This window comes from Babylonia areolata, chromosome 4, assembly GCF_041734735.1.
Source record: "Babylonia areolata isolate BAREFJ2019XMU chromosome 4, ASM4173473v1, whole genome shotgun sequence".
Taxonomy (NCBI): Eukaryota; Metazoa; Mollusca; class Gastropoda; order Neogastropoda; family Buccinidae; genus Babylonia; species Babylonia areolata.
In genome coordinates, this window is record NC_134879.1 from 36,425,461 (window position 1) to 36,452,960 (window position 27,500).

General features: G+C 39.8%; 1 protein-coding gene across 1 annotated transcript in view; it reads right to left on the bottom strand.

The window, feature by feature from the left end:
- Positions 1–12,604: 12,604 nt before the first annotated feature.
- The window catches only part of LOC143281128 (cyclic AMP-dependent transcription factor ATF-3-like), a 163,881-nt gene continuing 148,985 nt past the window's right edge, over positions 12,605–27,500 (bottom strand). Inside the window, exon 3 of the mRNA XM_076586114.1 lies at positions 12,605–22,652. Within this exon, the coding sequence (XP_076442229.1) occupies positions 22,503–22,652 (150 nt within the window). The 3' untranslated portion in view covers positions 12,605–22,502. The remainder of the gene's footprint in view (positions 22,653–27,500) is intronic.

A 27,500-nucleotide genomic window follows, 5' to 3' on the forward strand; every position in this document is an offset into this window, starting at 1 on the left:
TATCTTATTTTATTTTTTATACATATTTTCACTATTGTAAAGCGCGGTGAGCCTCATTTAAGATGGGGGTACTGCGCCATATACGCCTGCATATTATCATTATTATTTTTATGATTTATTTATAATAATATCATCATTATAATCCCAATTCTCATAATGATATTCATAATTACTACTGCTACTACTATAAAAGGGGCGTGTAGGGAGGGAGAAAGTGAAGAGGAATGTGAATTTTCAAAGGCAGCAATTGGAGGCCATTTGAAATCACTGTTCAGGACATAGTCATATGTTATGCCTGACATGACTCGGTCTTCAACTCTTGTATGCGGATGTCTCTTGTCATTTTGGTTTCCGGCTACAGAAGAGAAGTTTGCGATTCTGTGTACAGAAAGAGACAACAGCCAGACTGACAGAGAGTGGTGGACAGAAAGAAAGAAATAAAGAAAGAAAAGAGAAGGAGAGAAAGCATGGAGAGAGAGGGAGACAGAGAGAGAGAGTCTGCAATTCGATATACACCGTTCTTCATCCATTCCTAAAAGGATATTACTTTATTTAGCGATGTAGATAAACTCGTTAATGAAGATATTTTAGCTAAGAGGAGATTAGTTCGTTTAAGTGGTATATCGCAGCCGTTGTTCAAGTTATCTAACTAAAGGACACATATGTTCTATTATGGACCTCCATCTGTGATTATCAAATTTCAGTTTTCTAATCCAGATTATTTTGAGGGCTATCATCAGATGCTTAATTGAAGGTATTCCAATTCCTCCATCTCTTATACTTTTTATTGCTGTTCTTCTTGATATTGTGTTTTCTTTTCCGCTACATATACATTGAAAACATTATTTCTGAAGAAGATCAATATAGTTATTTGGCGGGTTAGGTAACAATATCCAGAGTAATATTTCTCTTAATCCAGACATTAAAAAGGGATCTTACCTCTTTGAATTATTTTGTTGTACCATATTCCAGTTCAACATACTGTGAAATGTCTGGGGTGAATTTAGAAATTTTAAGCTCTGCTCAGAATTATCATTTATGTAAAATCTCTCTCTCTCTCTCTCTCTCTCTCTCTCTCTCTCTCTCTCTCTCTCTCTCTCTCTCTCTCTCTCTCTCTCTCTCCACTGCTGTATCAGAGCACGACCTCATATGCTCATTCTGCCATAATACTATAGAAACGGAACTGCATTTTCTTTTCTACTTCACAGGACTGAACGATTTACGACAGAAGTGCATTCCTACGAAATACACACTTTATGATTCAATGACTAGGTTTCAATGTTTGATGCAAGATGAGCATTGCCTCCATGACCTTGGTAGATACATTTGTTATGCAAACGGACGTCATTTATGCTATTTCCCTTTGCTTGACCATGATCATGTTCATAGTACACTATAACTACTGTTCACTCTAGCATTGCCAGCATCATCAGTTGTAACGGGTCATATGGCCTACACAATAAAATTCTTGCGTTCTTGCTCTCTCCCTCACACACACACACACACACACACACACACACACACACACACACACACACACACACACATGTATAGATGTGTGTGTGTGTGTGTGTGTGTGTGTGTGTGTGTGTGTGTGTGTGTGTGTGTGTGTGTGTGTGTGTGTGTGTGTGTGTGTGTGTGTGTGTGTGTGTGTGTGTGTGTGTGTGTGTGTGTGTGTGTGTGTGTGTGTGTGTGCGCGCGCGCGTGTGTGTGTGTGTCCAGAAGTAAGAAAACAGAAACATGTTCTGTGATCACAAAGTTGGACAAGACCAATTGAACGTCTCACTGAAAAATTCGTCTGCTATTCAAACGGACTTCTGAGTTGTCTTTCATTGTCGGAAAGAAAACTGTTTCACAACAACAACAACAACAAACAAACAAACAAAAACAAAAACAAAACTGATGACATTACCTGGAATTATGGAACCTGTCATTCACATACTTAATAAAATATTTCATGTACATTTGGTTTCCATCAAAGGTTTTGATTTCCCCCCGTACTTGACTCATTCTACTGCTTCTCTCCATGATTCGAAATGTCACTTCCGATTTGACTACAGCGATCGAACCTTGCATCCCCTCTTTGATAACTGAACAAAATAGAACTTCAGCAACCAAATCCACATGTCAGAACTTAATATTTGGTGCATCTGAGCAAATCCTGAACTACGTTGAGCTCTGCGACAAGACTTCTACGAAACCGGACATTGAAACCACTGACCTATGATAATATGTAATAATGATGATAATACTAAGTAGAGCAATGATGATAATAGCAATAATAATGATGATTTAATAACAATAATAACAGTGATAATAGTAATAATGACAATGTCAATTTGTATAGCACCCTTCCTGTTTGGAATATACCCTTCACTGACGGTGATCAGGAAGTCATAAGTGTGGACTGTGAGTTTTCTCACGCAAAGATTGGGAACCTCACTGAAATGCAAGTGGTGTCTCGTGATCATTTCAGGCACTACAAATGGCTCTCTAACTGCGTTTGAAAGATTTGAGTTACCTTCATCCCCAACTCCCCTTGAAAGAAACAAAACCAAAACAAAAATCTTTGTATGGTCATTTGTAATGGAGGCGCTGCTTTCCTTCACTGTTATGTTCTATTAGAAAACAAGAAAGGCAAGGCCTTCAAGACTCACCTTGTGATACACTTAAAAAAATCTAATCGTTAAAATGTGTTCTGTATTTGTTATTATAAAGCTTCGAGTTAAAAGAAAAAAAAAGTCCTAACGGCAGATTCGAACCCCGCGTGTTCAGGTGAGAAGAAACTCTTACCCATAACACTATCGTAGCTCCTTAACTGCCGTTCAAAAAAATAACATTTAAACATATTTTTTTAAAGGGCGATAAATCGATTGCGGTATTTGCAGTGAGAACGCTGTTTAAATCAAATTATTCTGGTGTATCTTGGGTATTCAAAAAATATTAAAGGGCAATTAAAAATTCTTTCTAAGTCCGCGGTAAAGGAGACGTGGCTATCGCCGCAATCACACTGCAACATTTAACCGTTTTCTCTGGATCTAGATAGATGTACAGGTTTAGTTACACCCGGTTGACACGGTCGATTCAATTTGTCTTTTATGTTCATTCTAGTTTTATAGTTTTAAATTTGATATGAAAATTGAGTATTATGTTAAACTAATAACTTCTAAACGTCGTATGAAGTGAAAAGGACTTCATTTTGAGAAAAGTCAAGACTGGAAATTTTACGTTTCATCAATTCAAGGGTATTCACTGTCATGGTTTATTATTTTTAACTGTGAATTCCGACTGATTCTGTGGATATTTTTATGGCAGTTTGGGGCATAATCTAGTAAGTAATGAGGCGTTCACAAATGTTTCTGTGAATAAATATTCAACGGTCTCCTTCTCCAACTTTCCATCACATGTTATCGTGTATTGTCGATTGAATTTAGGATTGAACGGGCAGGTCAACAACTTGAAACAAAATGGCGTCGTTCGCGTTCGCGAAGAATATGAGCACGCGCTTTGAAAATGTATAAATATGTGTACGCAATTGATTTTTGCCCATGACCTTTAGGGCTCAGTCAATAGATCTATAAAGTCCACTGGTCGTATTGATTTTAGTATTTTCCGAAAAAGACGATTTGGGCGAATGAACATAGTGAAAGCCCTGTACACAAAGAGTAAAACACACAAGCTTTTTGTGAATTGAGTATACTTTCAAAATATAATGTTTAAGATGAGAAAGATCAGTTTAAAGCAAATTAAGCCCCCTAGCATTAATTGCAGATTAATTTTCCTTTTTTACTATCTGCACCAAAGACATGCAAAATAAATATAACTTCCATGCTTAGCAAAAGAAGTTCCTGTTTGAACAAAAAATGATAAAAAAATGACTGCTCTTGTTGTTGTGTCAGAATATCAGATCAAAGTGCCAAGTTTAGAGAATTAAAAAATTATAAATATGACAGTAAATTCAGTTTGCATATAATTTGGCTTCTTTTTTTGTGCCCAACCCAAAGGTGCAATATTGTTTTAAACAAGATGACTCGAAAGAACTGATTTTTTCCTATTTTTATGCCAAATTTGGTGTCAACTGACAAAGTATTTGCAGAGAAAATGACAATGTTAAAGTTTACCACGGACACACACACACACACACACACACACACACACACACACACACATACACACACAACCGAACACCGGGTTAAAACATAGACTGTATATGCTTGGTTTTGTGTGTGTGTGCTTGTGTGTGTGTGTGTGTGTGTGTGTGTAAGAATATTCACAATAATTATTGTGATGAATAGTACGTTTGATACGGAATACACAGTTATTTCCGTGAACAAAGATAGCAGAAAAAACCCAGTAAAACCCAGGATGTCAGAATGCACACCAGACCATGAGACAGTGAACTTTATGTTGACATTACTGTCTTTGGACAGACCCTTCTCGTGTGTCATGTGGTATTGTGTTAGGTTCCATGCGCTGCGATTCCTGTCAAGTGACGTGGATGTGTCTGGTGAATCGTTTTTTGTTTTTTTTTTTCGCTTGTTTGTTTATGTGTTACTGTTAGTTTGCCTGGTTGTGTTTCGATCATGAAAGCCTCGCTTTTACTGTTAGGAAGCCAGTCACACCATGGGTTTATAACCCTGTCAGTCAATCAGTGAGTGAGGAAAATGGAATTCTAGAAATACCATTTGCGTAAAAAAAATATATTTGAATGTTGTTGTTCACGTGTTTTTGTTGTTTTGTTTCTTTTTCTTTTTGTTTGTTTGTTTTTGTTTTGTTTTGTTTGTTGTTGTTGTTGTTTTTACGCTGGGGCTGTTGGTAGACTTTAATGAAATAAAGAAAGATGGTATCGTTTGCTTTTGCTTGCATTATAATCGTGACAAAACACCTCACTTTAAATCAGTCATGAAAAGACATGCCAGACAAACATTTAGATGGACAGAGGCAGGGACAGGGACAGCAGAACAAAATCCGTGTCATCACTACAAATGACCAGTTAAGTGACTGACAGGTTTCAAATTGCAGTGTTTTTGACAAAAAAATAATTTTCGAAACATACTTACATCTTGAACAGGCAAATTGTTTCGCACAAGAGGTAAACGGGAATCCAGCGACAGGGAACACAACATCAAAATGAGTACAGTTCACAATCACCGTACACAACGTGACAATACTGACAGTGTACAGGAACAGGAAAGCTGCTTTGAGGAGATCGAGTTGTTGCTTACGGAGCGAACACACGATAAATTAACATGGAGACAGTCTTGCCAAAACGTATACAAAGTATAAACATAGTGGCAGTTTATTTTAAAACCATTTGGTATTTAGTACACATAAAACACACACACACGCGCGCGCGCATACACACACACACACACACACACACACACACACACACACACACACACACACACACACACAGGCCCATGATGTCAAACACAAACGAAATAAGAGAAAAGGATATCCGTAACTATCGAACTTTTTTTTTCTTTTTTTTTTCTTTTTTTTTTGTGGGAGAGGACATGGGGTCTATAAATGTAGTGTGAACCGAAGCATAAATATACAAGGAAGAACGAGAATGAAAAATTATGTGTACAGTTTGGTAATGTTCATTTCATAAAACACAAGCATACCTCTGTATATACACATACGAACTGATGATGTGTATTGGTTAATTCTTTCCGGAAATTCATCATACCGTTGAAACAACTCCCTGTGTCTCTCTGTCTCTATCTGTCTGTCTGTCTTTCTCTCTCGCTCTCTCTCTCTCTCCCTCTCTCTCTCTCTGTCTCGTATCTTTGAAAAAACTGCTCATTAGTTTTTATCTACATAAAAAGCAAGAGAAAACACACACAACCTATTGGAAGAAATGCAGAAGAGGTTGGAGAGTGGCAGAAGAATTGGGAAGAGAACGACGAAGCAGAAGAAGAATGGAAAAATGTAGAAGAGGAAGAAGAAGGGGAGGAGGAAGATGAGAAGGAGGAGTAGACGAAGAAGGAGAAGGAGAAGAAGAAGAAGAAGAAGATAATGATGATGAAGACGAAGAATAAGACTGATTGATTGAATCTTTAATGGGTAAAGAATTAGGCACGGTAATGGCCTTTTTACAATTCTGCCCATTTAACGATACAAAACATAAGAAATAAAGAAATAAAATGAAATAAAATAAAATAATAAGAACGACGAATAAGAATAGTAATTGGAATAGTCTTTTAAAAGTAACAAAGCAATGAAAAGAACAGTTGGTACATTGTCATGTACGTACGTGCTTACACACACACACACACACACACACACACACACACACACACACACACACACACACACACACACATATATATATATATATAAATATATATATATATATATTATAAAACAAGGAAACAAAGACATACGTACACATTCACGCCCACACACTCAAACACACACACACACACACACACACACACACACACACACACACACACACACACACACACACACACACACACACACACACACACACACACACACACACATATATATATATATATATATATATATATATATATATATATATATATTATAAAACAAGCAAACAAAGACATACGTACACATTCACGCCCACACACTCAAACACACACACGCACTTACTGTTCATTTGCTAGCACGATCACACATACATTCAACTTTTCATTCATCATGGCATGGCAGCAAGTGGACTGAGTACAAGCGACACTTGCAAAAGACCGTAAGTATGTTAATCAGAAGTATCGAACAGAAATATTTTTATGTTAGTTTTAAAGAGAGATATGGCTGGAATTTGACGACATGTCTTTGGAAGAAGAAAAAGAAGAAGGAGAACAACAACAACAACAGTGTAACACATGAACTGCTACCAATAGAGAGACTGTTTAGCAAAGGTGACGGTGTGGAAACAGCTGCACACCAAAACAGACCTCTATCAAAACTGAAGGCAGCAGAAGGTTCTGCAGCCATGAACAACAAGAAAAGTTTTCCTTTGCATGCACGGGTTTTTCAACATGAGCAAACGTGTGTGTGTGTGATTTGCATGGATCTTCAGTGTAATATACATACAAAATAGAAGCCATTCATAACTGGAAATATCAAGGCAATTTTTTTTAACACACACACGCGCGCGCGCGCGCGCCCGCGCGCATTATACAAAAAGAGGGGAGTTGTTGGCGTATACGTTGAGAGTTATTCATTCTTTTTTTTTTTTTACCTGATCCAAGCTAACTCCCGGATTCTGGACCAGATCAACTCCAAGGAGTTTGTCTGGCTGGCTGATAAACTGCTATGATATACTGTGTTTGAAGTTTGGCACAGTTTTACAAGAAATGTTTGACGTTGAGGTGTGTAATCCTAAACAACTAATCATGGTTCAAAAAGGACTGGTTCAGTGTAGGATCCGCTCCCTCGGGCGTCCTGTTTTGCTTGTGAAACAAACGTCTTGTGATGATTTGTCCCAGTATTTGTCCTGCTGTTAGTATAATCATTGGCTAGCTGCCTTGCTTTAATGGATTCTGTCTCCGTCCCTGTCTCTGTCTGTCTGTATCTCCCTCCCCCCTCTCCCTCTCTCTGTTTTAGCATGGTACGTTAATTGTAGCTTTTATCTGGTCATCTGATTTATTCAAAATCCGTTTGATACAGTAGGCTTCTATCCACTGAATCCTTCGTGAAGACCCTTGTCCTGATGATGATTAAACCATCCAGTTCTCTCTAGATTTCCCTTTTTCCTTTCATTTTTGTTATCCTTTTCTTTGTGTCTTTTTTCAACCCTTTCTGTTTCATTCATTCATTCATTCGATCGGTCGTTCGTTCGTTCGTTCGTTCATTCTCTCTCTCTCTCTCTCTCTCTCCCTCCCTCCCTCTCTCTCTCTCTCTCTCTCTCTCTCTGTGTCTCTCTCTGCCCCACTTTCGTCTATGCAGTTTGAAGGAGACTCTTTGTGCTCCAGACAATGACGACTGCTTCACGCCCGAGGTGTAGTGCACGTGGTGACAGCAGACTGACCGGGGTCAGTGGTCACCAACAGATCCACTCCACACCACATGTGTCCAAAAAAAGCCCGGCACTTCCCACGGAGCCCACACAGTGTATATCGGCATAAAACGTAGCAGCCGTTCATGTATGGAAATATCAAGATGTGCATTTTCACAGCTGTTATGGTGGAGAGTCAATACAGTGGCTTCCATTCTAATTTCTATGGGCTGCTTCGTGTCTAGACAATTGAAAAAATCAGCCTGTATGAAATAAATTGTACAAAACCAATGTCCATATAAAAAGGAGATATCAGAGTATGAGAGAGAGTGATACAGAGAGAGACAGAGACAGAGAGACACAGAGAGAGGCGGGACTCTACCAGGGATATACGATTGTGCCTAATTTGCTGCCCAATGTTTGAATTTTTGACGAGGGCCTGTCCTTTCGTGGCAGTCTGTGACGAACCTATTTGTCATAGTGTGAGAGGCATAAAATAGGGGTCTTTTCCAACATCTTCTAACACAGACATACACGCAAGTACACACACACACACACACACACACACACATATCACACACACACATACATACATACACACACACTCATTCACACACACACAAAAAAAACACAAACACACGTATACACACACAAAGCCTGCGTGTGTGCGTTACACTGGCCAAACCATTCGTCGCATTAACTAAAGAAGAAAGAAAGAAAGGAAGAAAGAACGTAAGAAAGAAACAAGGAAAGAAGGAAAGAAAGAAAGAAAAAGGTAAGAAAGAAGGAAAGAAGGAAAGAAAGAAGGAAAGAAAGAAAAGAGGAAAGAAAGAAAGAAAGAAAGAAAGAAGCACATTCAAGCACGAAACGACAACTCCTGTTGGTGATGATCAATGATAATTTTTTTTTATTTCAGAAAAACCAAATACCCAATACAAGATGACCAGAGACACAATACAAACTCGTCCACAGCACAAAATGTGGTGGAGGTGGTTCCAGCCCAGCCAGGACCGTTTGGCAATGAAGAACACACACTAGCATGTCTGTGCCGTGGGGCCAACACCCACACAGCCCTCGTCAGTTCAGCCTCCAACTTTCCACAGCAACCAAGTCGGCCACTTCAAACAACAATAAAAAGGTCGTCTCCCAACAATGAGTACATCTTCAGTCAGCAATTGACAGTCTCCCCTCTTCAGAACTTCCAACAGGAACACAAACTGCACTGCACAGTCGTCTGCGCGTGCATGCCATCTCCGAAGGAAGTAACAACAACAACAACAATAGTGGTAAAGGTAATAATACTGATAATCAAAATAAATCTTTATGAAAAATTTGAAGAAAAAAGGAATACACACTTTAGAATTAATATGTAAGAAACACAAATAGTTGGCTATAGTTCTTCTTTTCGAAATTGGATGAATTTTTTTTTATATAGTATTAGACGAATAAACAATTAGATAAACAAAGTAAACAAATAAATAAACTTGTGCAACGTGCAACACATTTCACCCGCTTAATCTGAAGACCTATCATTTTCTTAATCTGTTACCGCTGTAGCAGGGAGGACGAGAGAGAGAGAGGAACGAAAGGGCCTGAAAAGCTTTGTTCAGTGACTGAAGAAAAACACCGAAATGATATTGCTCCCAGTTTCAATTATAAAGTGAATAAACAATAAATAATATATTCATATATGAAATCTATTGTTTTCCGTCATGATTATTATGTATAGGGAAAAGTACTGCAGAGAACATGGAGAAGGAGAGTCGGGGGAAGGGAGAGCGGGGGAGAGGGGGGGGGGGGCGAAAAAAAGTGCTGTTGCAAAATGAAATAAAATACCCCAAAAAATAAAATAAATGATTTCTTTACACTTCCCATGACTAGTTGATCACAGTTATAACAGAAATACTTCGCAATTGAGAGACAGACAGACAGTCGGAGAGAGAGAGAGGGAGAGAAACAGGGACAGAGACAGACGGAGAGTCGCAGAGAGAGAGAGAGAGACCCCTGTCCATGTAAGAATGGAGAATGCTGGTCATGGTCGGGAGGGAGGAGGGGGGGGGGGAGGGAGGTTAGGTATTGCGATGGATCCGGTTCCAGTCAGAAACCAGGACAAGGGAGGGAATCTGTCGTCCGCTTAACGCTTCGTCTGACAAACTCAGCATGCACGGACCTTTCTCTGATGACTGACATGATAGCTGACGATGCCACATACCCACAGTGTTCCTTTTGATTTTCCGCTCCTCATGCCTCTCTCCAATGTTTAACAACACGGGACAGCTTCATTTCTTGGTGTCAAGCACTTTGATTTCTTTATATCTGTTTTAGCTGCGGTGTGTGTGTGTGTGTGTGTGTGTGTGTGTGTGTGTGGCAACAGGACTGATAGTAGCAACAGCCTTCAGCGTTATGTCTTTCCACTCAAAGTGATATCAGACGGAACAAACCGAGGGATAAGGAGGGGGAGGTGTAACGTTGTGTGTGGGGTGGATGGGTTCTATTTTTGATAAAGACTCCTCTTCAACACCATAACAGCGACAACAAAAGCTTTACGCTCAGCATGAGGTGAATATGAGCAGCCATGAAGTTGACAGGGTGTCGCTCGTAAGCTTCCAGGTTATGCCTGACAGTTCAAACATTTCGTTTCACAGTCTCTTGTCAAAGTTTTCAACAAACTCAGCTTTCAGGTTCAGGGTTTCCCTACAGAACAACCAAGACTTTATTCCACTTCGCTCCACACACACATTTAACAAAGTCACTTTGAGTTCAAAACATGAAGACTTATACCAATTCATTTAAAATGTTTTCTTTTGATGTCTGTTTATCCTTTAGATAATTTTTAACGAGTATAAACGGAATTCCGCGTAATGATGTGTAAAACAGCGATCAACTCTCAAATAATTACCAACAGGACAAAAATGAAACTTGATTCCATTCTGTTTTGTTTCTATGTTTTTATGTTATTCTCTCCTTTATGTTGCTGTCTAGCGTGATCTCACCACGTCCATGTGCCGTCCACATCAATGACTTTCACCACATTGATACTATCAGTCTGTTAACAATCTACTTGAAAAAAAAACCCAACCAATAAACAACCAATAAGATGCCTTGCGCGGTTAAGATTTGTTAGTAATTATAAGAGAAGTATGCAAAGAAAATTCGAGGTAATATTGGTTTACTAGGAACGTTATGGTTTGTGTGCGTTGTACGGCGAGGTACTGGTAAACGATTCGGTGTGACAATGTGACTGAATGTAAGCTTTAGTGAACTACGTTGAGAAACAATGCCATTGAGTGGATGTGTTGGTGAACTACGTTGAGAAACAATGCCATTGAGTGGATGTGTTGGTGAACTACGTTGAGAGACAATGCCATTGAGTGGATGTGTTGGTGAACTACGTTGAGAGACAATGCCATTGAGTGGATGTGTTGGTGAACTACGTTGAGAGACAATGCCATTGAGTGGATGTTTTGGTGAACTACGTTGAGAGACCATGCCATTGAGTGGATGTGCTAGTGAACTACGTTGAAAGACCATGCCATTGAGTGGATGTGTTAGTGAACTACGTTGAAAGACCATGCCATTGTGTGGATGTGTTGGTGAACTACGTTGAGAGACAATGCCATTGAGTGGATGTGTTTGTGAACTACATTGAGAGACAATGCCATTGAGTGGATGTGTTGGTGAACTACATTGAGAGACTATGCCATTGTGTGGATGTGTTGGTGAACTACATTGAGAGACAATGCCATTGAGTGGATGTGTTAGTGAACTACGCTGTGAAATAATGCCATTGAGTGGATGTACTGGTGATATAGTGAAGGTATTGGTGATTCATTGGAGGCACTGGTGATATAATGGATACATTGGTGAACTACGCTGCAGGGACTGAGCTATTTAGCAGAGGTGTTGGTGATGCTGTGGAGTCATTGGTGATATAATAGAGGTATAGGTGAACTGCGCTGAACGAAATGCTCATCAAAAGGCTGCTGTCAACAAAGTTAATGTGTACTGTCAAATCAGTGTCCTTTTCAAACTGGTTCAAGTTACAAGGGCAATGTCATACCATTAAAAAAAGAAAAGAAAAATATTGACTGTGGTATGGTCTCATTAATTAAAGGTAAATAACCATAAAAGAAAATGATGGTGATTATAACAACAACAACAACAATAATAATAATAATAACAATAATAACAATAACAACAACAACAATGATAATAATAATAATAACAACAACAATAACATCAATAATAATAATAATAACAACAACAATAATAATAATAATAATAGAAACAATAATAACAGCAACGATAACTAAACAGACAACACAAATAGCACTGTCTGTAGCGCTGCTTGTGATGATATCAGTTGAGTGTAACTGGCTACGTCAGTTGTGAGCACAAAGCAGCGACGATAATACCACTCCTGAAGGCAGACGTGATGCCGGTGCAGTATTGGATAAAATGTCAATGATAAGAAAGCGATCACAGAATTAAAATCACATAAAAGGAAAAAAAGAAAAAAAGTAACACGATGACGAGACAGCGTGAGGCGAGCACGTGACAATCGATCACGCATCGACATATATATATATATGTGTGTGTGTGTGTGTGTGTGTGTGTGTGTGTGTGTGTGTGTGTGTGTGTGTGTGTGTGTGTGTGTGTGTGTGTAGCAGATCTGTATATGTGACGACAGGGTTCAAGCTAATCGACGTCCTCAATAACCGTATAACATTGCCTCAGAACCCGAACACTAACCCAGGCTGTAAATCCACGGAATCCAGACAAGTACCCACCTGAATTAATTTTCTATGCCCATGAAATGTTGCGATGTTGTCACGTCTGTCGGAAAAAAGTTCCGGTGAAAAAAATTATTACTTCTGTCAAAAAAAGAAAAAAAAGAAAAAAAAAGTAACGATGTGTTTATTTCTGCCCCAAAGATGTCGCAATGATATTATTACACGTGTCAAAAAGTTGTGATGGGTGTTGGTACTTGTGTCAAAAAAGACACATTAATGATCTCATTATATGTGTTGGGACTGTAAGAATCAGGGCGTCAATACGACGAAGAGAACAAATAATCTAAGTACAAGATAGTTATACTGGGTTTGGAACTCATCGCCTACACTGTCGTATCATACCTTTCGTCACAGAGTGTCGTCAAAGACCAGAACACTGCTGGACAGTCATGCTCAACTGACCGGCTATGCATTCTTCTCATGACAAACGTGAAAGTCATGGCCGGTTACCCAGATCAGCTGGGACACTAACTACAACCTAGACAAATAACAAAACTGACAATCAGTGAACGGCTGAACAATGCAGAACAGGAATACAGACAGATGACGAACGCTTCTGCCAATATGAAGAAGAAAAAAATGAAACAAAAATCAGAAATTAAAAGCAAACCCCAAGCCCACCTACCTTCACTGAGTTGTTTCAAATTGTTAAGACTTGTGAGGAAATGGGATTCTGTGATTCTTTCTCATCGTTTTGCACACCAGTGTTTTGTTATAAACTGTTCATCCTAACAGGCGTAGGCATACTCGCTGCTTAGAACTTTTTGTTCAAAACGAAACTCCGAGTTTACAGGTGAAATCCGTCGATTCAAAATACCTTCTGTGCGCTTCAGCAGTGGTCAGCTGGGTCCGACTTGAGCCACGTACAGACTACAGGCAGTTTCTATATACAATTATCTGTCTGTTTGTCTGTCTATTCAGCTATTAGTCTGTCTGCCTATGTGTATATGTTTCTGTCTATATGTCTGTAGGTAGTTCAGATAACGTGTTTTTTGGTTGTTGTTTTTTTAAGTCAAAACAAGCCCCAAAAAATCATGTATGCTTCATATGAAAAAAACACCTTCACCATCCTCCCGCGCCTCCCCCTCCAATACAAAAAGCAGAATCTATCACTTTACATTTTTCAATGACTACAGACAGGAGGAAGAATGATTAAAAACACACAGGCTCGGCAATACTGTCAGTTCTTCAATCGTCTTGATTTAGGTAGAAATATCAGAACATGTTAAACACTCTCAGGTTCGTACATGCTGCTGTTGGGGGAGAGGGGTGTGAAGTAAAACGTGTCTCAGCTAGGTGCGTACCTGGAAACGTACATTATCTGTTGTAATGGCAGAATGGCATGGGGGTGAAAGGGGTGCCGTCATTGGTCAAGAAACTACTGATCAGTACATAAAGACTTTGAGGACCATAGCATTAAGGAAAAAGACAGAGGATATTTCGTCATCACCCCATAAGGGCAAACTGACTACACCAGTAGATGTACAAGAAAAAAACAACAGACACTGCAGGTAGGTGGGCGGGATAACTCAAAGACATGACAACATGCTAGCATGAAAAACGTGAAAAAGCACCTGATTCTCTTCGTTTACATATCGGTTAAAAATAGAGGTAATATTTCAATTTCCCACAGAAATACACACAGGAAGTAACCAAGAACATGTAACGTTTTCACAAGCATGATTATAAAGTGACGGATGTGTCAAAACAAGCGAGACAAAGGGTAGAGAGGGCAGAGGATGAAGACAGTATTGCAGCCAGGAGGTAGAAGATTGAAGGCAATGTCGTCAAGGGAAACAGGGGCCAAGGGGCACAAAGCCAACACTGAACAACTCACATCACATTCTGGGAGACTCGTTCAGAGTGAGGCATACAATGTCAAATAATGACAACCACGACTAGAACAAACAAGACTTATTGCCAGAGTACTCACGTACTCCCTCAGTTCATCAAGGAAACATGGACCAGAACCTATCAATAACATGGAGCAAGCACTGTGCATGTCTATACTTTTGCTTAATGAACAAATCTGGAAACAGACATGACAGAAATATACACAATGACAAATATCTGCTTCACAGGACAAAAACGTATTTGGGTTGCCTAAAACATATCAGTTAAACAGAACACCTTGCCAAAAACATATTATCAAACAGAACGCCTATTTCTTTACCTTCTAATTTTACTCTTTAAAGGATTTCTCATTTTACTCTATCACCAATGCGTGGGCCCATTAAATGCCCCTGCAGTATATACTGTTTTCTCCAGAGGATCATTTCAACAGGGGTGCATTCAGACTTTCGACAACAAACAAATAAAAACAATCACATTTCTTGTCGCATTCTGAGACAATATTCTGATTACCTGTTATTTGGGTCCTGCTATCGAAATTGTTTTTCTTGTAACTGTTTTAAAACCGTGTTCGATTTTTCCAGTTATACACATAACGTCACTGAAACCTGTCAGCTGATGTCAAGTTTCTGCTTGTGACAAAAAGACGAGCATACACGTACATGGAAAAGGGTGTATGGAAATGTTATTTCAATACAGAATGATATTCCGAGTTCTTTTTACTTCCGTTCTATTATTCTCTGTACAGCTTTCAAAATAAGCCAGCTCATCTTGCCTCTCACCCCAATTTAACTGTCTTTTTTGTCTTTTTTTGTACTGCTGTCGATTCGATCTTTTTCAAATGGATTCAATGATGATCTTTTTTTACTTTGTTATGGTAGTGAAGACTATGTTCAGCATGTCTGGTCTTCGCCATTGTAGAGAAAAAACACACACACGCACACACACACACACACGCATGCACACACACACACACACACACGCATGCACACACACACACACACACACACACACACACACACACACACACACACACACACACACACACACACACACACACACACACACACACACACACACACACACACAAACACACACGTGTCCATGTCCAGAAGGAATCCTAACAATAAGGGACCGTTTGGCAAGAGAAGATATATTTCATTGCATCCTTCCAGTGTATTCTCCTTTTAAGTTCTTTTTTCTCTTTCTTTTTTTAATTACAAATATGATCTTTTTTCTGTCTTCTTCGTTTTATTTCATAAACAGTTGTTGTTAGTTTTTTAAATATAAATATATGTTAAGAAAAATGTCGTTGTTTGTAAATGGCTACAAACGTCAAATTGGAAAGTGAATACGAATAACAAAATCGAGCCAAAGGGTTCAGACTCTTATAAATCTATTTACATTGCAGACACATACACATTGCAGACACATACACAGAGATACTGATACGCGCACACACATACGTACACACACAGCGTGATATAAAAGATACCTCTACTGTCTCTATGGCCTACAATAATGAAAGGCATCCATTATATCATCAGTAAACACGACTGGCCTGTTGAAAGAGAAACATGAACAAAATTACTGAACACTGCCATTTTCTATTCTTTGTCAGTCCTGTACGTGTCAAGCATAAAGGATTACAGAAATCAAAGTATACAATTCTTTCTATGGAGGACAAAGAGAGAGGGGAAGAGAGAAAGCGACAGAGAAACAGAAGAAAAGACAGACAGCTGAAGCAATGTCTAAAACGTTTCATTTTGTCCAAAACATTCGTTTCTACAGAAAAAGAAAAGAAAAGAGAGAACTGGATAGAGCAGGCACTGTGCAGGTTGTGCAGGTTTGGTTTTCTACAGTGAAAACTGTCATAGCGTGTAGCCTGTCAGCAGGTCACATTGTAAATCAGCATCTACACCTGTGTGTGTGGGATTTGATAAGTTATTAAACTATTGAGAGAGAATGAGAGGGAGTGCACAGAGATAGAGAAATGCACTGAGACATACAGACAGACAGACTGAGAGGGAGTGCAGAGAGAGAGAGAGAGAGAGAGAGAGAGAGAGAGAGAGAGAGAGAGAGAGAGCTCTGTCATCTTACGTACATCATCAACACCATACCCTGTCGTTCACACACACACACACACACACACACACACACACACACACACACACACACACACACACACACATATATATATATGGTGTGATGGTGAGGCAAGCTTCCATTCCGGCAAAAAAATAAAAATAAAAACAAAAACAAAATGTCACGATAATCTTTTCAATTTATAAGTTGTCTAAATTTCAAAACAAACAAACAAACAACAACAACAACAAACAATCTCGCAACCACAAGATCGACATGAACCAAAATCATCAGTGTGCGTATACAGTCTTCAACAAAACCATCAGTCCGAAACTGCGCAACGACCAGATGACAGCATCTCCGCCACAACTTCAACTCCGACCGTCCTTGACACGCTTCTGATGCACGTGCTCCGCGGAAATGATGACACGTTCCAAGCACTGGGTACCTGCCAGTGGCAGGGGGGCAAAATTGTACACAAGAAAATCACAAAACGCTATCTCAGGATCACACCACTCCAATGTCCCAATCAAAATATAATCATAGTATATATAATATATATATGAGGTAGCAATATTGCGTTTATCATGCAAATTTGAAAGAAAAACGCTTCGCTCTGTCTTTTTACAGACAAAACGGCAAGGCTGTTGAGTCGACTTTTTTTTTTTGGTCGGTTGCACATGCAAATGACATGCAAAGTACATGCAAATCAAGGAACCTAAACACAATTCCCTTCCGAGAGTCCAACCGGGTACAGTTAGTAACTCAACTTCACACATCAACAAACGTTAAACAGGATGCTTTTACGGTGGGGGATAAAATAAAACAAATCTTAAAAATCTAGTTTTGGACACACAAACGTCTGAGATCATCTACAGGGGTATAGTCAAGATGATGACAGTGTTAGCCAATGTTACGATATAAAGAACTCTTAACAGTTGGGGAATACAACACAGTCTGCTGTGAAGTGAAACAAGAAACAATGGACACACAGTCAACACGAAAGCCACGTCACACATGCTACTGCAAAGCATCACTTTGTACAGCTGGCTTGCTGAGCTCGTTACACAAAGGGTGACGAAAATGACTTTGAAATCCAGATTAAATTGTGTGAATTTTAAAAAAAGAAAGAAAAAAAGAAGATGGGTGTCCGTGTTTGTGGGAGGGGTTCGGGGGGGTTGTTTGGGTGTGGAGGAGTGGAAAGTTCTATGTATTGGGGAAATTGGGGAAAAGGAAGGCCGACGGTTTCCGATAAAGTTAACATTTTTAATACTCAACCTCGTCTACATTCAACGCACAAGGACATAACATTACCTTTATAGCCTGTAAAGATGCATCTGGTTTGCCAGTCACATGGATGTCAGCTGGAACTCTGGATCTTGACAAATGGAGACAGCACTGTGTAGCGGGACGCTATGCCGTTGAAATGGGCAGAAAGTGTTTGCTTTCGTTGAGGTGATGATTTTAAAGTGGAGTCACGAACTGGAACCGTGCCAGTATCTTTAATGGAGCTTTTAATCTACCATGATTTATATCATTAGACAGATTGTGCCAGTATCTTTAACGGAGCTTTCAATCTACCATGATTTGCATCATTTGACAGGTTGTGTATGTGTATTGTCCTGTAAATGAATATTGTGAATATAATCCATACATGACAAAAAATGGGGGTGGGGTGGGGTGGGATATATGGTACGTGTCATGGACCACTTCCACAAAACTGATCTTGTTACCTGTCAGTGCAACTTAGTACTGGTGCTCGTTTGAGTATGATGCTACTTTGCGCTCTTTGCAGTAAGAGTTGAAAATAAACACTTAAGCGTTCGTAGGATTATTATTATTGTTATTATTGTTATTATCATTATTATTATTATTATTATTATTATTATTATTATTAGCAATATTAATATTATTGTAGTAGTTGTTGTTATCATTATTGTTTTTAATGTTATTATGTTGTTATGTCATCACGATCATCGTCAAGTGTCCGGATGTCCATAGCCCTATTCCTGGTTGAAAACGCACTTTACAAAATGCCCTCCATAAAAAAGAGGACTGACTAGATGCCGACACAGGACAGTCCTGGTCACGGATGATCAGAACAGGTGTCATTTCAATCACAATTCAACATCGATATTCTGTACGGAGACAACTCAGCGACCACGCTGTGTCAGGCAGACGCGAGCAGCAACACCAAAGAGGGGGGAACCGAGAGAAGCACTTTTCGCTTTGTGGCTACATGGAGGTTCTTTGTCATGTTGTATGAATGATAAATTGATAAAACTCTGTTTCGCTTTAACCACCGTGATAACATCGCTGAGTGGCTGTGTGTGTGTGTGTGGAGGGGGGGAGGGGGGGGAGAGAGTGCGTGTGTGTGTCTGCATGCGCGCGCGGGTGTATGTGTGTCTCTTGCAGAAACGTATGTGATGTTTCCCCCTAAAATCTACGCATTTTACTTCGCTATTTTCACCTTTTGGGTTTTTTTCTTCTTCTGATATAGATTCTTCAAATACAACATAAAAGGGAATGGTTTAAGCACAGGCAATGTATTCTGTGAGCTTTGAGATCGTTTTCTAGCATTGCGGAAATTAAAAAAAAATCACAGAGCATGCAAGACGTAAATCAAAATCCAATACACATTAACCAGCACGTGATACTTGGTCGGGTGATTAATAATTTGTCAAGATCCACTCAGAACACACACCACTAATACACAGAATAACAAAAACAACAAAAATAACCTGGTTTCATTTGGCGGCACAATATAAAACGGACTTCACAGAACACAAGAAAAGAGTGGATGCCAATCGTGTGCAAGCAGACGGAGTGTGGATTGCTGGAGGCATCATGGGTTCCACTGATTGGGAAGCATGAGGGGGACGATAAAGCAGGGGTAGAATGTGAATGTAAAAAAAATATCATCATCATCATCATCATGATATACTTGTATTTCTTGCTGGTACTGTTTCCTGCCCTTTTCTAAAAACTTCGTAAGTTTTTTTCCCCTCTTTTTTATGTATTCATACATTTATTTGCTTGTATAAGTGGAATTCCTCCTGTATATCTGTCTGTGTGTCCCTCTTGTATTTTCAGTGCTCTAAATCTATGCCTATATCATTATTTCTCGGCAAATTTAAGTAATGGTACACATAGTTTTAGCTGACACGATTAACATCGTTGTTGATAATAATAATAATAATAATAATAATAGCAACAACAATAATAATAGCAATAAGAATAATAATAATAAAACTTACTGTACAAAATCGTTGTGTCATTAAAACCGAATACAAAATGCCCAGTAACTCACTCCCGAACGAAGGGTTGGAGCAGGTTGGGACTTCCCCCATCGGTCCCCACACAGTTCATCAAAGAGAGAGATGCGCGAAACCAGAAACTGGCTGACTGACCTGTGGGATAGCTAATGGAAAGGAAAAAGCAGTGCTGACTGACCTGTGGGATAGCTAATGGAAAGGAAAAAACAGCGCTGACACCTGTAGGATAGCTAATGGAAAGGAAAAAAACAGCGCTGACTGACCTGTGGGATAGCTAATGGAAAGGGAAAAACAGCGCTGACTGACCTGTGGGATAGCTAATGGAAAGGGAAAAACAGCGCTGACTGACCTGTGGGATAGCTAATGGAAAGGGAAAAACAGCGCTGACTACCTGTGGGATAGCTAATGGAAAGGGAAAAACAGCGCTGACACCTGTAGGATAGCTAATGGAAAGGAAAAAACAGCGCTGACACCTGTAGGATAGCTAATGGAAAGGAAAAAAACAGCGCTGACTGACCTGTGGGATAGCTAATGGAAAGAAAAAAAAAAACAGCGCTGACACCTGTAGGATAGCTAATTGAAAGGAAAAAACAGCGCTGACACCTGTAGGATAGCTAATGGAAAGGAAAAAACAGCGCTGACTGACCTGTGGGATAGCTAATGGAAAGGAAAAAACAGCGCTGACTGACCTGTGGGAAAGCTGATACAAAGGACTAAACAGCGCCGAGGCCGTGCATCCTTCTGGGAGCTGCAGCTACTTCCTTTGTTCATTTTTTCATAACGAGGTCTGGAAACATGTCTGTATGAAGAAACAAAAGATGCAAGAGAAAATCACTTGGAAGACAAGTGAAAATCGCTTACAAAAATAGGAAACGGAAAAAAAAACAAGAAAAAACAAACACCAAAAAAACTTGCATGCTCGACAGTTATATCTATCGCCTTAAAAAAAGCAGAAGAGCAAGTGCAAAGGGTAACAGCTGGAAGTTTTACGATGATGAATGGGTATAATGGGTATAGCTGCGAAACTTCGACATGGGAGAGAGAGAAAGGGGGGGGGGGGGAGAACCTTGAACTAAAAAGTATTTACCAGTGTATAAGTGTGAAGTACGAGATCGATGTAGCTTGTCTCTGGATACAACTTAATCAAATACCGCACTTTACAGCTGAATGTTCGGATGTACAAACATTTATAAATAGTAACCTGGACAAGGTTGAGAAGTTCTCAAAAGGCATTTCTCGGAAAACGGTGGTTCTCACCCTTGCATTGAATTCGGTCTCAACACTAGCAAGTGAGCGTGAAGGATGGATTCGTTCTGCTGTTCGAACAGTCTCCCTTGACATGCTCAATGTCGTTTGCTTGCACACGATCTGCTATCTTACATCTATTTCTTACCCCGTCTTACAGAAGTGGAGAATACTGTAAAGAAAAATGACACTGTGCACAAATAACACGTGTACACAACAACTGACCCAACAGGAATAAACTGACAGTCTATGGGCGAACAGAACGAATGACGGTCACATGTATTCCCCGTCTCTGACAGAGCTTTCCCTTTTCCTTGCCATACTTTTAGCGTGTTTGGACCACCCTCAGGTCGCAGAGGAACTGCTTTTACAATCTTACGATTTTTATTTATCTATTTTGCTCCCACACAGATAAAACGAATCCAATAATTTTCTCTCCTCTCACGTGGACACGCCTAGTCCGTGTGACGTGAACATAGAGGCGGAGCACATGCTAAGTCGCGTCATCATCAGTAAACAGTATTACAAAGGACTGAGATGGCGACTGTGCATACGTCACTCTTATCAACGTCACCAGCACGGCTGTTTATCGTGGTGACATCACACATGCACAATTCTCTTATGCAGAAAAACCACATGCAGAACCCTTATTCACTAAGAACAAAACATGTCTATACAGTACCCATACATACATACCCATATTTTGACAACAATATTATCACCATGCGCCGAAACAATAACTCTCAAATAGCACAAACGTTGGAAAGCGTCGAGGGCCGAACGGGAGGCATACTGGGGATGGCACCTTCATGCTTGGTCATACTTTGTGAACGGAGTACAGTTGATTAGAAAATGGGGCCAAAATAAAGAAGGGGATAAGGACTAGGACTGAGCTATTTTGCGTCCTATACCTTTCCCCCCAAAAGGTACTACACCAGCCTTCCAGTACCATGTCATCCTCTGTTTGGGCCACACAACGTAGGGGCGAGAGACAAAAACTAAAACCAAAATGACGATTTTTGCCCGGCACACCTTTCGGGGTGTGTAATACTTTATTCCCCAGCCGGCAAGTGTCATACGACAGACTGATCCTGACACTCAAAGGACAAAAAACAGCAAAATCTACAGGACACGACCTGGTATCCCACACTGACTGACGGGTGTCCAGGACCTCCTAAACACAAAGTCAAAGACTTCCGCCGGTGAACCACGAAACGGGACGTCACTTCCGCTGACGCGAGTAATGCCTGCACATTTGTCGATGGCTGGTCGTTGTCAAGGGGGCGGAGGTGTGCTGTCGTTCTGGTGACTGTGGCACAGCTGCACGTGCTCGCTGAGGATCTGCAGCAGCTCGTCCCGCTCCTTGTTCAGCTTGGAGATTTCAGAGCGCAACGAGTTGTTGTCACACTCCAATCTCTGCGATTCCTGCAACAGAGGACCACCTCAATTACCGCTGAGTTCCGCACTAAAAAGAGCCTTCGCTGCTCAGAAAAGCAGAACGCAATTCCAAGTGCAGTATAGTGCAGCACAGTACAGAACACAGCATCACAATCGTATTGTACGGTAGTGCAGTATAGTGCAGTACAGTACAGCACAGTACAGTACAGCACAGCACAGTACAGTACAGCACAGCACAGCACAGTACAACACAGCACAGCAGCTCAGCACAGCACAGCACAGTACAGCACAGCTCAGCACAGCACAGCACAGCACAGCACAGCACAGCTCAGCTCAGTACAGCACAGTACAGCGCAGCACAGTACAGCGCAGCACAGCACAGCACAGTACAACACAGCACAGCTCAGCACAGCACAGTACAGTACAGTAACTCTTACAAAGCATTGCAGTAGCATGTAGCATCAGCACATACAGTACAGTAGAATACAGTACAACACAGAACAACATGATACAGTACAATGCAATGCACTGTAGTATAATGCAGCACAACACAAAAAAATGAAACACAACACAACACAACACAACGCAAGACAACACAACACAACGCAAGGCAAGGCAAGGCAAGGCAAAGCAAGACAAGAGGCAAGGCAAAGCAAGGCAAGGCAAAGCAAGACAAGAGGCAAGGCAAGGCAAGGCAAGGCAAGGCAAGGCAAGACAAGACAAGACAGGACAAGACAAATAATACAATATAAAATGCACGTTGTTGCGATCATACAGCGCAAGTTACGGAATTGTGCGTTGTCAATGTTTCATTCTGCTTGTCTAATATTTCAAGCTTTTTTTTAATACGCCATAGACCAGAACTGACCTACGTCACACAACATTTACTTCACAAACTGACCAAAAATATCTTTGACTGCTTTTCTAGATTAGCAGAATACTATAAGAGGATTAACATGGCATCACAGGCCCATTAATTTCGGTCCCATTCCGAAGGGAAAACGTTCTTTCAAAGCAAGTAATATTTACATTGGAATAGTCAACAAAATTAATGCGTTCAAGTTATATCCGGGAAATATGTTAACCTTTTTTTCCCCAAAAAATGACGTCCATTTGTCTTAAAACACACAATCACAAGTCAATTTTGTTGGCACATTTTTGTTTGGATTTCATTACTGCAACTGTTTTCAATCATTTTCATGAAAGCAGACACATTGTGTTTTTATGGCTCCAAACAAACCAAACCGAGTATCACAATATATTGCCTTCAAAGAATTTTCATTTTAAAATGAAATAACTGTTCAAAGGAACTGACAAATTTGTTATTTCACGATTCAGTTTTACGGTTTACTTGACAGATTATTTCTTATTTTTGTGAGACGTGGAAAAATATGTGGAAGTAAATATTTGTACAGGTGAATAATGTTCTTACATTGTACACAGCCCGCACCCCCCACCCCCATATATATATATATATATATATATATATATGTGTGTGTGTGTGTGTGTGTGTGTGTGTGTGTGTGTGGATATAGTTATGCATATACGAGTATATATATATATATGTATATATATATACACGAGTATATACATATCTATATCCACTCTCTCTCTCTCTCTCTCTCTCTCTCTCTCTCTAAGGGAGACAGACAGACAAACAAACAGAGAATTTTCGATTTTGTTTTGGACTCAACAAATACTTTCAATAAGGCAGCTGAGAGTGCTTACAAACGTCACAAAGGGTAAATATAAGAAATAACACCTGCATCAAAGATCGACAGGTGAAGACGAAAACTCGTGCCTTTTTCCGAAAAGAACAACACTCACTTCTTAACGCCGAATGTGATATATGAAAGCTGAAAAGAACAACACTCACTTTAACGCCGAATGTGATATATGAAAGCTGATACAAGTTTCTTTTCCGAACAGAAAACACAACTATGATGTAAGTGTCGGTCAGTTTCTGGAGTCAGCGGAGACAGATCAATTCTCATCGTACGGCTTCCTGCATTGCTGGCAAAACATATTCAACATGGCGTCTCGTGCCGCAGCAGACTTGCATCATCAGCATTTGCCGGCCACGCTCTGTTACGGCCCTTTTGTGTCACAGTCATCACTTTCCACGGTTCACCGTCCTCTTCTCCACATCAAGCAGCTTTCAATAGGTACTTTTATCAGTTGGTGCACATGCACTGCTCTTTCGTTTTCGGCATTCTGATTTGTAAATGACGGGATGAAAATTACTGTTTGTGTGATTTATATGTGCGTCGGCTTGTGCATCGATGAAGACAAGGGACAATAATTTTATTTACTTGTTGTTGTTTTTTTTGCGGTTCGTCTTGTTATTGTACTATTCACATTAACGTTAGACGAACATTTAAACAATGTTTATACGCTAACAATGCATAAACAATCTTGATCGACCAAACGCCCTATAAACGTAGGCCTGTGTTTAGCTTCCCTTAAACATTTGCAGTAAACGGTTATTAAAATTCCATTCCTTAATATCTAGCTATGACATAAGTTAAATGAACATTTGGCTAAAAACAACAACAACAACAGCAACTAACAATGAACAGAAACAAATAATAAGTATATAAATTCAAACTGGAATGTGGAAGAACAAAAACTAAATAACTACGGATTGAATACATTGAACAACTATTTTTCGAAGTCGATTTCAGACTTTTCAAGTCATCTAGCACGGACTGTGAATGACTTATCCAGCACGGCAGACATTTCCATTTACTGATAAATCGTAAGTCTGGTGACTAGTGGTGGGTGGCTTTAGTAGGAGGACCTACCAAATTCAAGATGGCTGGGACTAAAGCCGGGTAAAGGCGAGACTGGGCTATCGATTTGTGATCACTGGTACCACCACCACTGTCATGGGGAAGCCAGAGGAGCAGACGACCACTTGTAGCTGTGTAGACACACCCCCTCCCTGCATAAAAAATGCTCCTCCTCTTCCCTCCCTGTCTTCCCTGTCCTGCTGTTTCGGCACGTACTACACACGACCTTTACATTGGCCGTCTTTTCTCTTCTTTTCTTTTCTTCTTCTTTTTCTTTCTTCTTTTTGTAGGTCAAGGCAACAAAGTTTTCCCCCTTGGATTTACTGTGGTTTGCACATTGCAGCTGCGGTACTGGTGACCAAACTCCACTGTCCTTTGTGAAGAACACCGCCTGTTACCAGCTGTACGCTGGTGCCTTTCTTTTCAATTTTTCTTCAGCACCATCGTCTTTCTGTCCCCCGTGTGTAACTCTAAAATTCTTCTGTTTAACGTTTTATTTTATGAAAATAGCTTGTACAACACTGACACGATTCAGAATGTATCATAACAGCTGCATGTTTATTGTATCTATTTATATGTCCCCTTCTTTCTGCTTAATTCGTTCAGTTAAATGGAATGATTTGTTTTTTTAAACAAAAGTTTTATCAACATCAAAATTATGTTTCTATTCGATATATAAAAACGTATTTTTGAGTGTCCACACATTTATAAACAGTATTTTTTCGACTGGTACAGAACGCAGTCTACTCTAGCTACAAAGAAAGAAGAGAAATGATCACTTTCAGACTACTTTCCAGTTGACAGCAGTGTTGGAGAGGAGTATGAATCTCTGGGGCCTAGGTGTGATCTATAGGTCTGTGAAAGTCTTAGTGTGCAGATATAGTAGACGAAGACTCGTTTCCATTCTGAAATACAACGCGTCTCTCATCTTAAGATGTACACAGACTGAAGTCCTGTTTCACTGTCTGCTCAATCAGATATGCGTATGTAGTCAGGCTACACCAGGGTTGTAAAATCAGTTTGTTTAAATCAAATAGAAGCTACAGCCCCCATAACAAATACTTGAAAAAGCGCAAACAGTTCCCCTAAACGGAAACAAAACGAAACATTGAAAACAGCTTTCAAACCAGTCTGAAGTAAAAACTTTGAACTCATCAGATGTTCCAGATTTAAAGATCATCGAAATGGCAGAATAATGGCTAAAGGTTTGTTATTGAGAGATATTTTGAATATATTGTGCTGTGTAAATAATAATATTTGAAGAACAGCTTAGACGGATTACACAGACAGGCAAGACATAGAGGTACTGATAATTAAACACATATTTAGGCAGAAAAGACTGACACATGCATGTAGTAGGTAGTATGTTTTCAAGGTATCCTGTATAGTATAAATGATAATTGTAAGATAGACAGACAGACAGACAGAAAGACAGACAGACAGATCTATAGATAGATAGATGATATGCAGATTATAGATAGATAGATAGACGGACAGATAGATAGATAGATAAGTAGATAGATAGACAGATAGAAATGCAAACAGGCAACATAATTTTTTTTTTTTTCAACCGGTATTACTCGCTTCGCACTTTCATTTTCCCTTACGAATGGACAGTGTTGAACACAAGCTTCACCCACAACGATGACCACTGTAGCTGTAAAACTGCTGACACTACCATCCCTGACTCCACTGTGCGTGGTACTATTTCATTTTCGCATTTCCATGCGTATCTTCCTGAATGTCAACGTCCCACATCCCAGGGGGGAAGAACAGTCGAAATTCAAGATGGCCTCTGACTAAAGGGAGGTCGTGAATCGATACAGACCATCCCCTGCCACCCTGCACCCATCCCTCACTCTCCCCCACCCCCCATCCCCCACAAACTTTTCCCATTGTTTCCCGTGCTCTGCGCCATTCTCACTACTTTTTCCCCCTCAACATTTCGGAATATTCTGTGTGTTTTACAGTGCAAACGACTGAGTGAATGCGAGCAACAAGTTGGTTTGTTCATTTCTTTTATTTCTCTATTTATTAAAAAAACACACAAAAAAACACAAACAACTAAAACAAGAAAATAAAA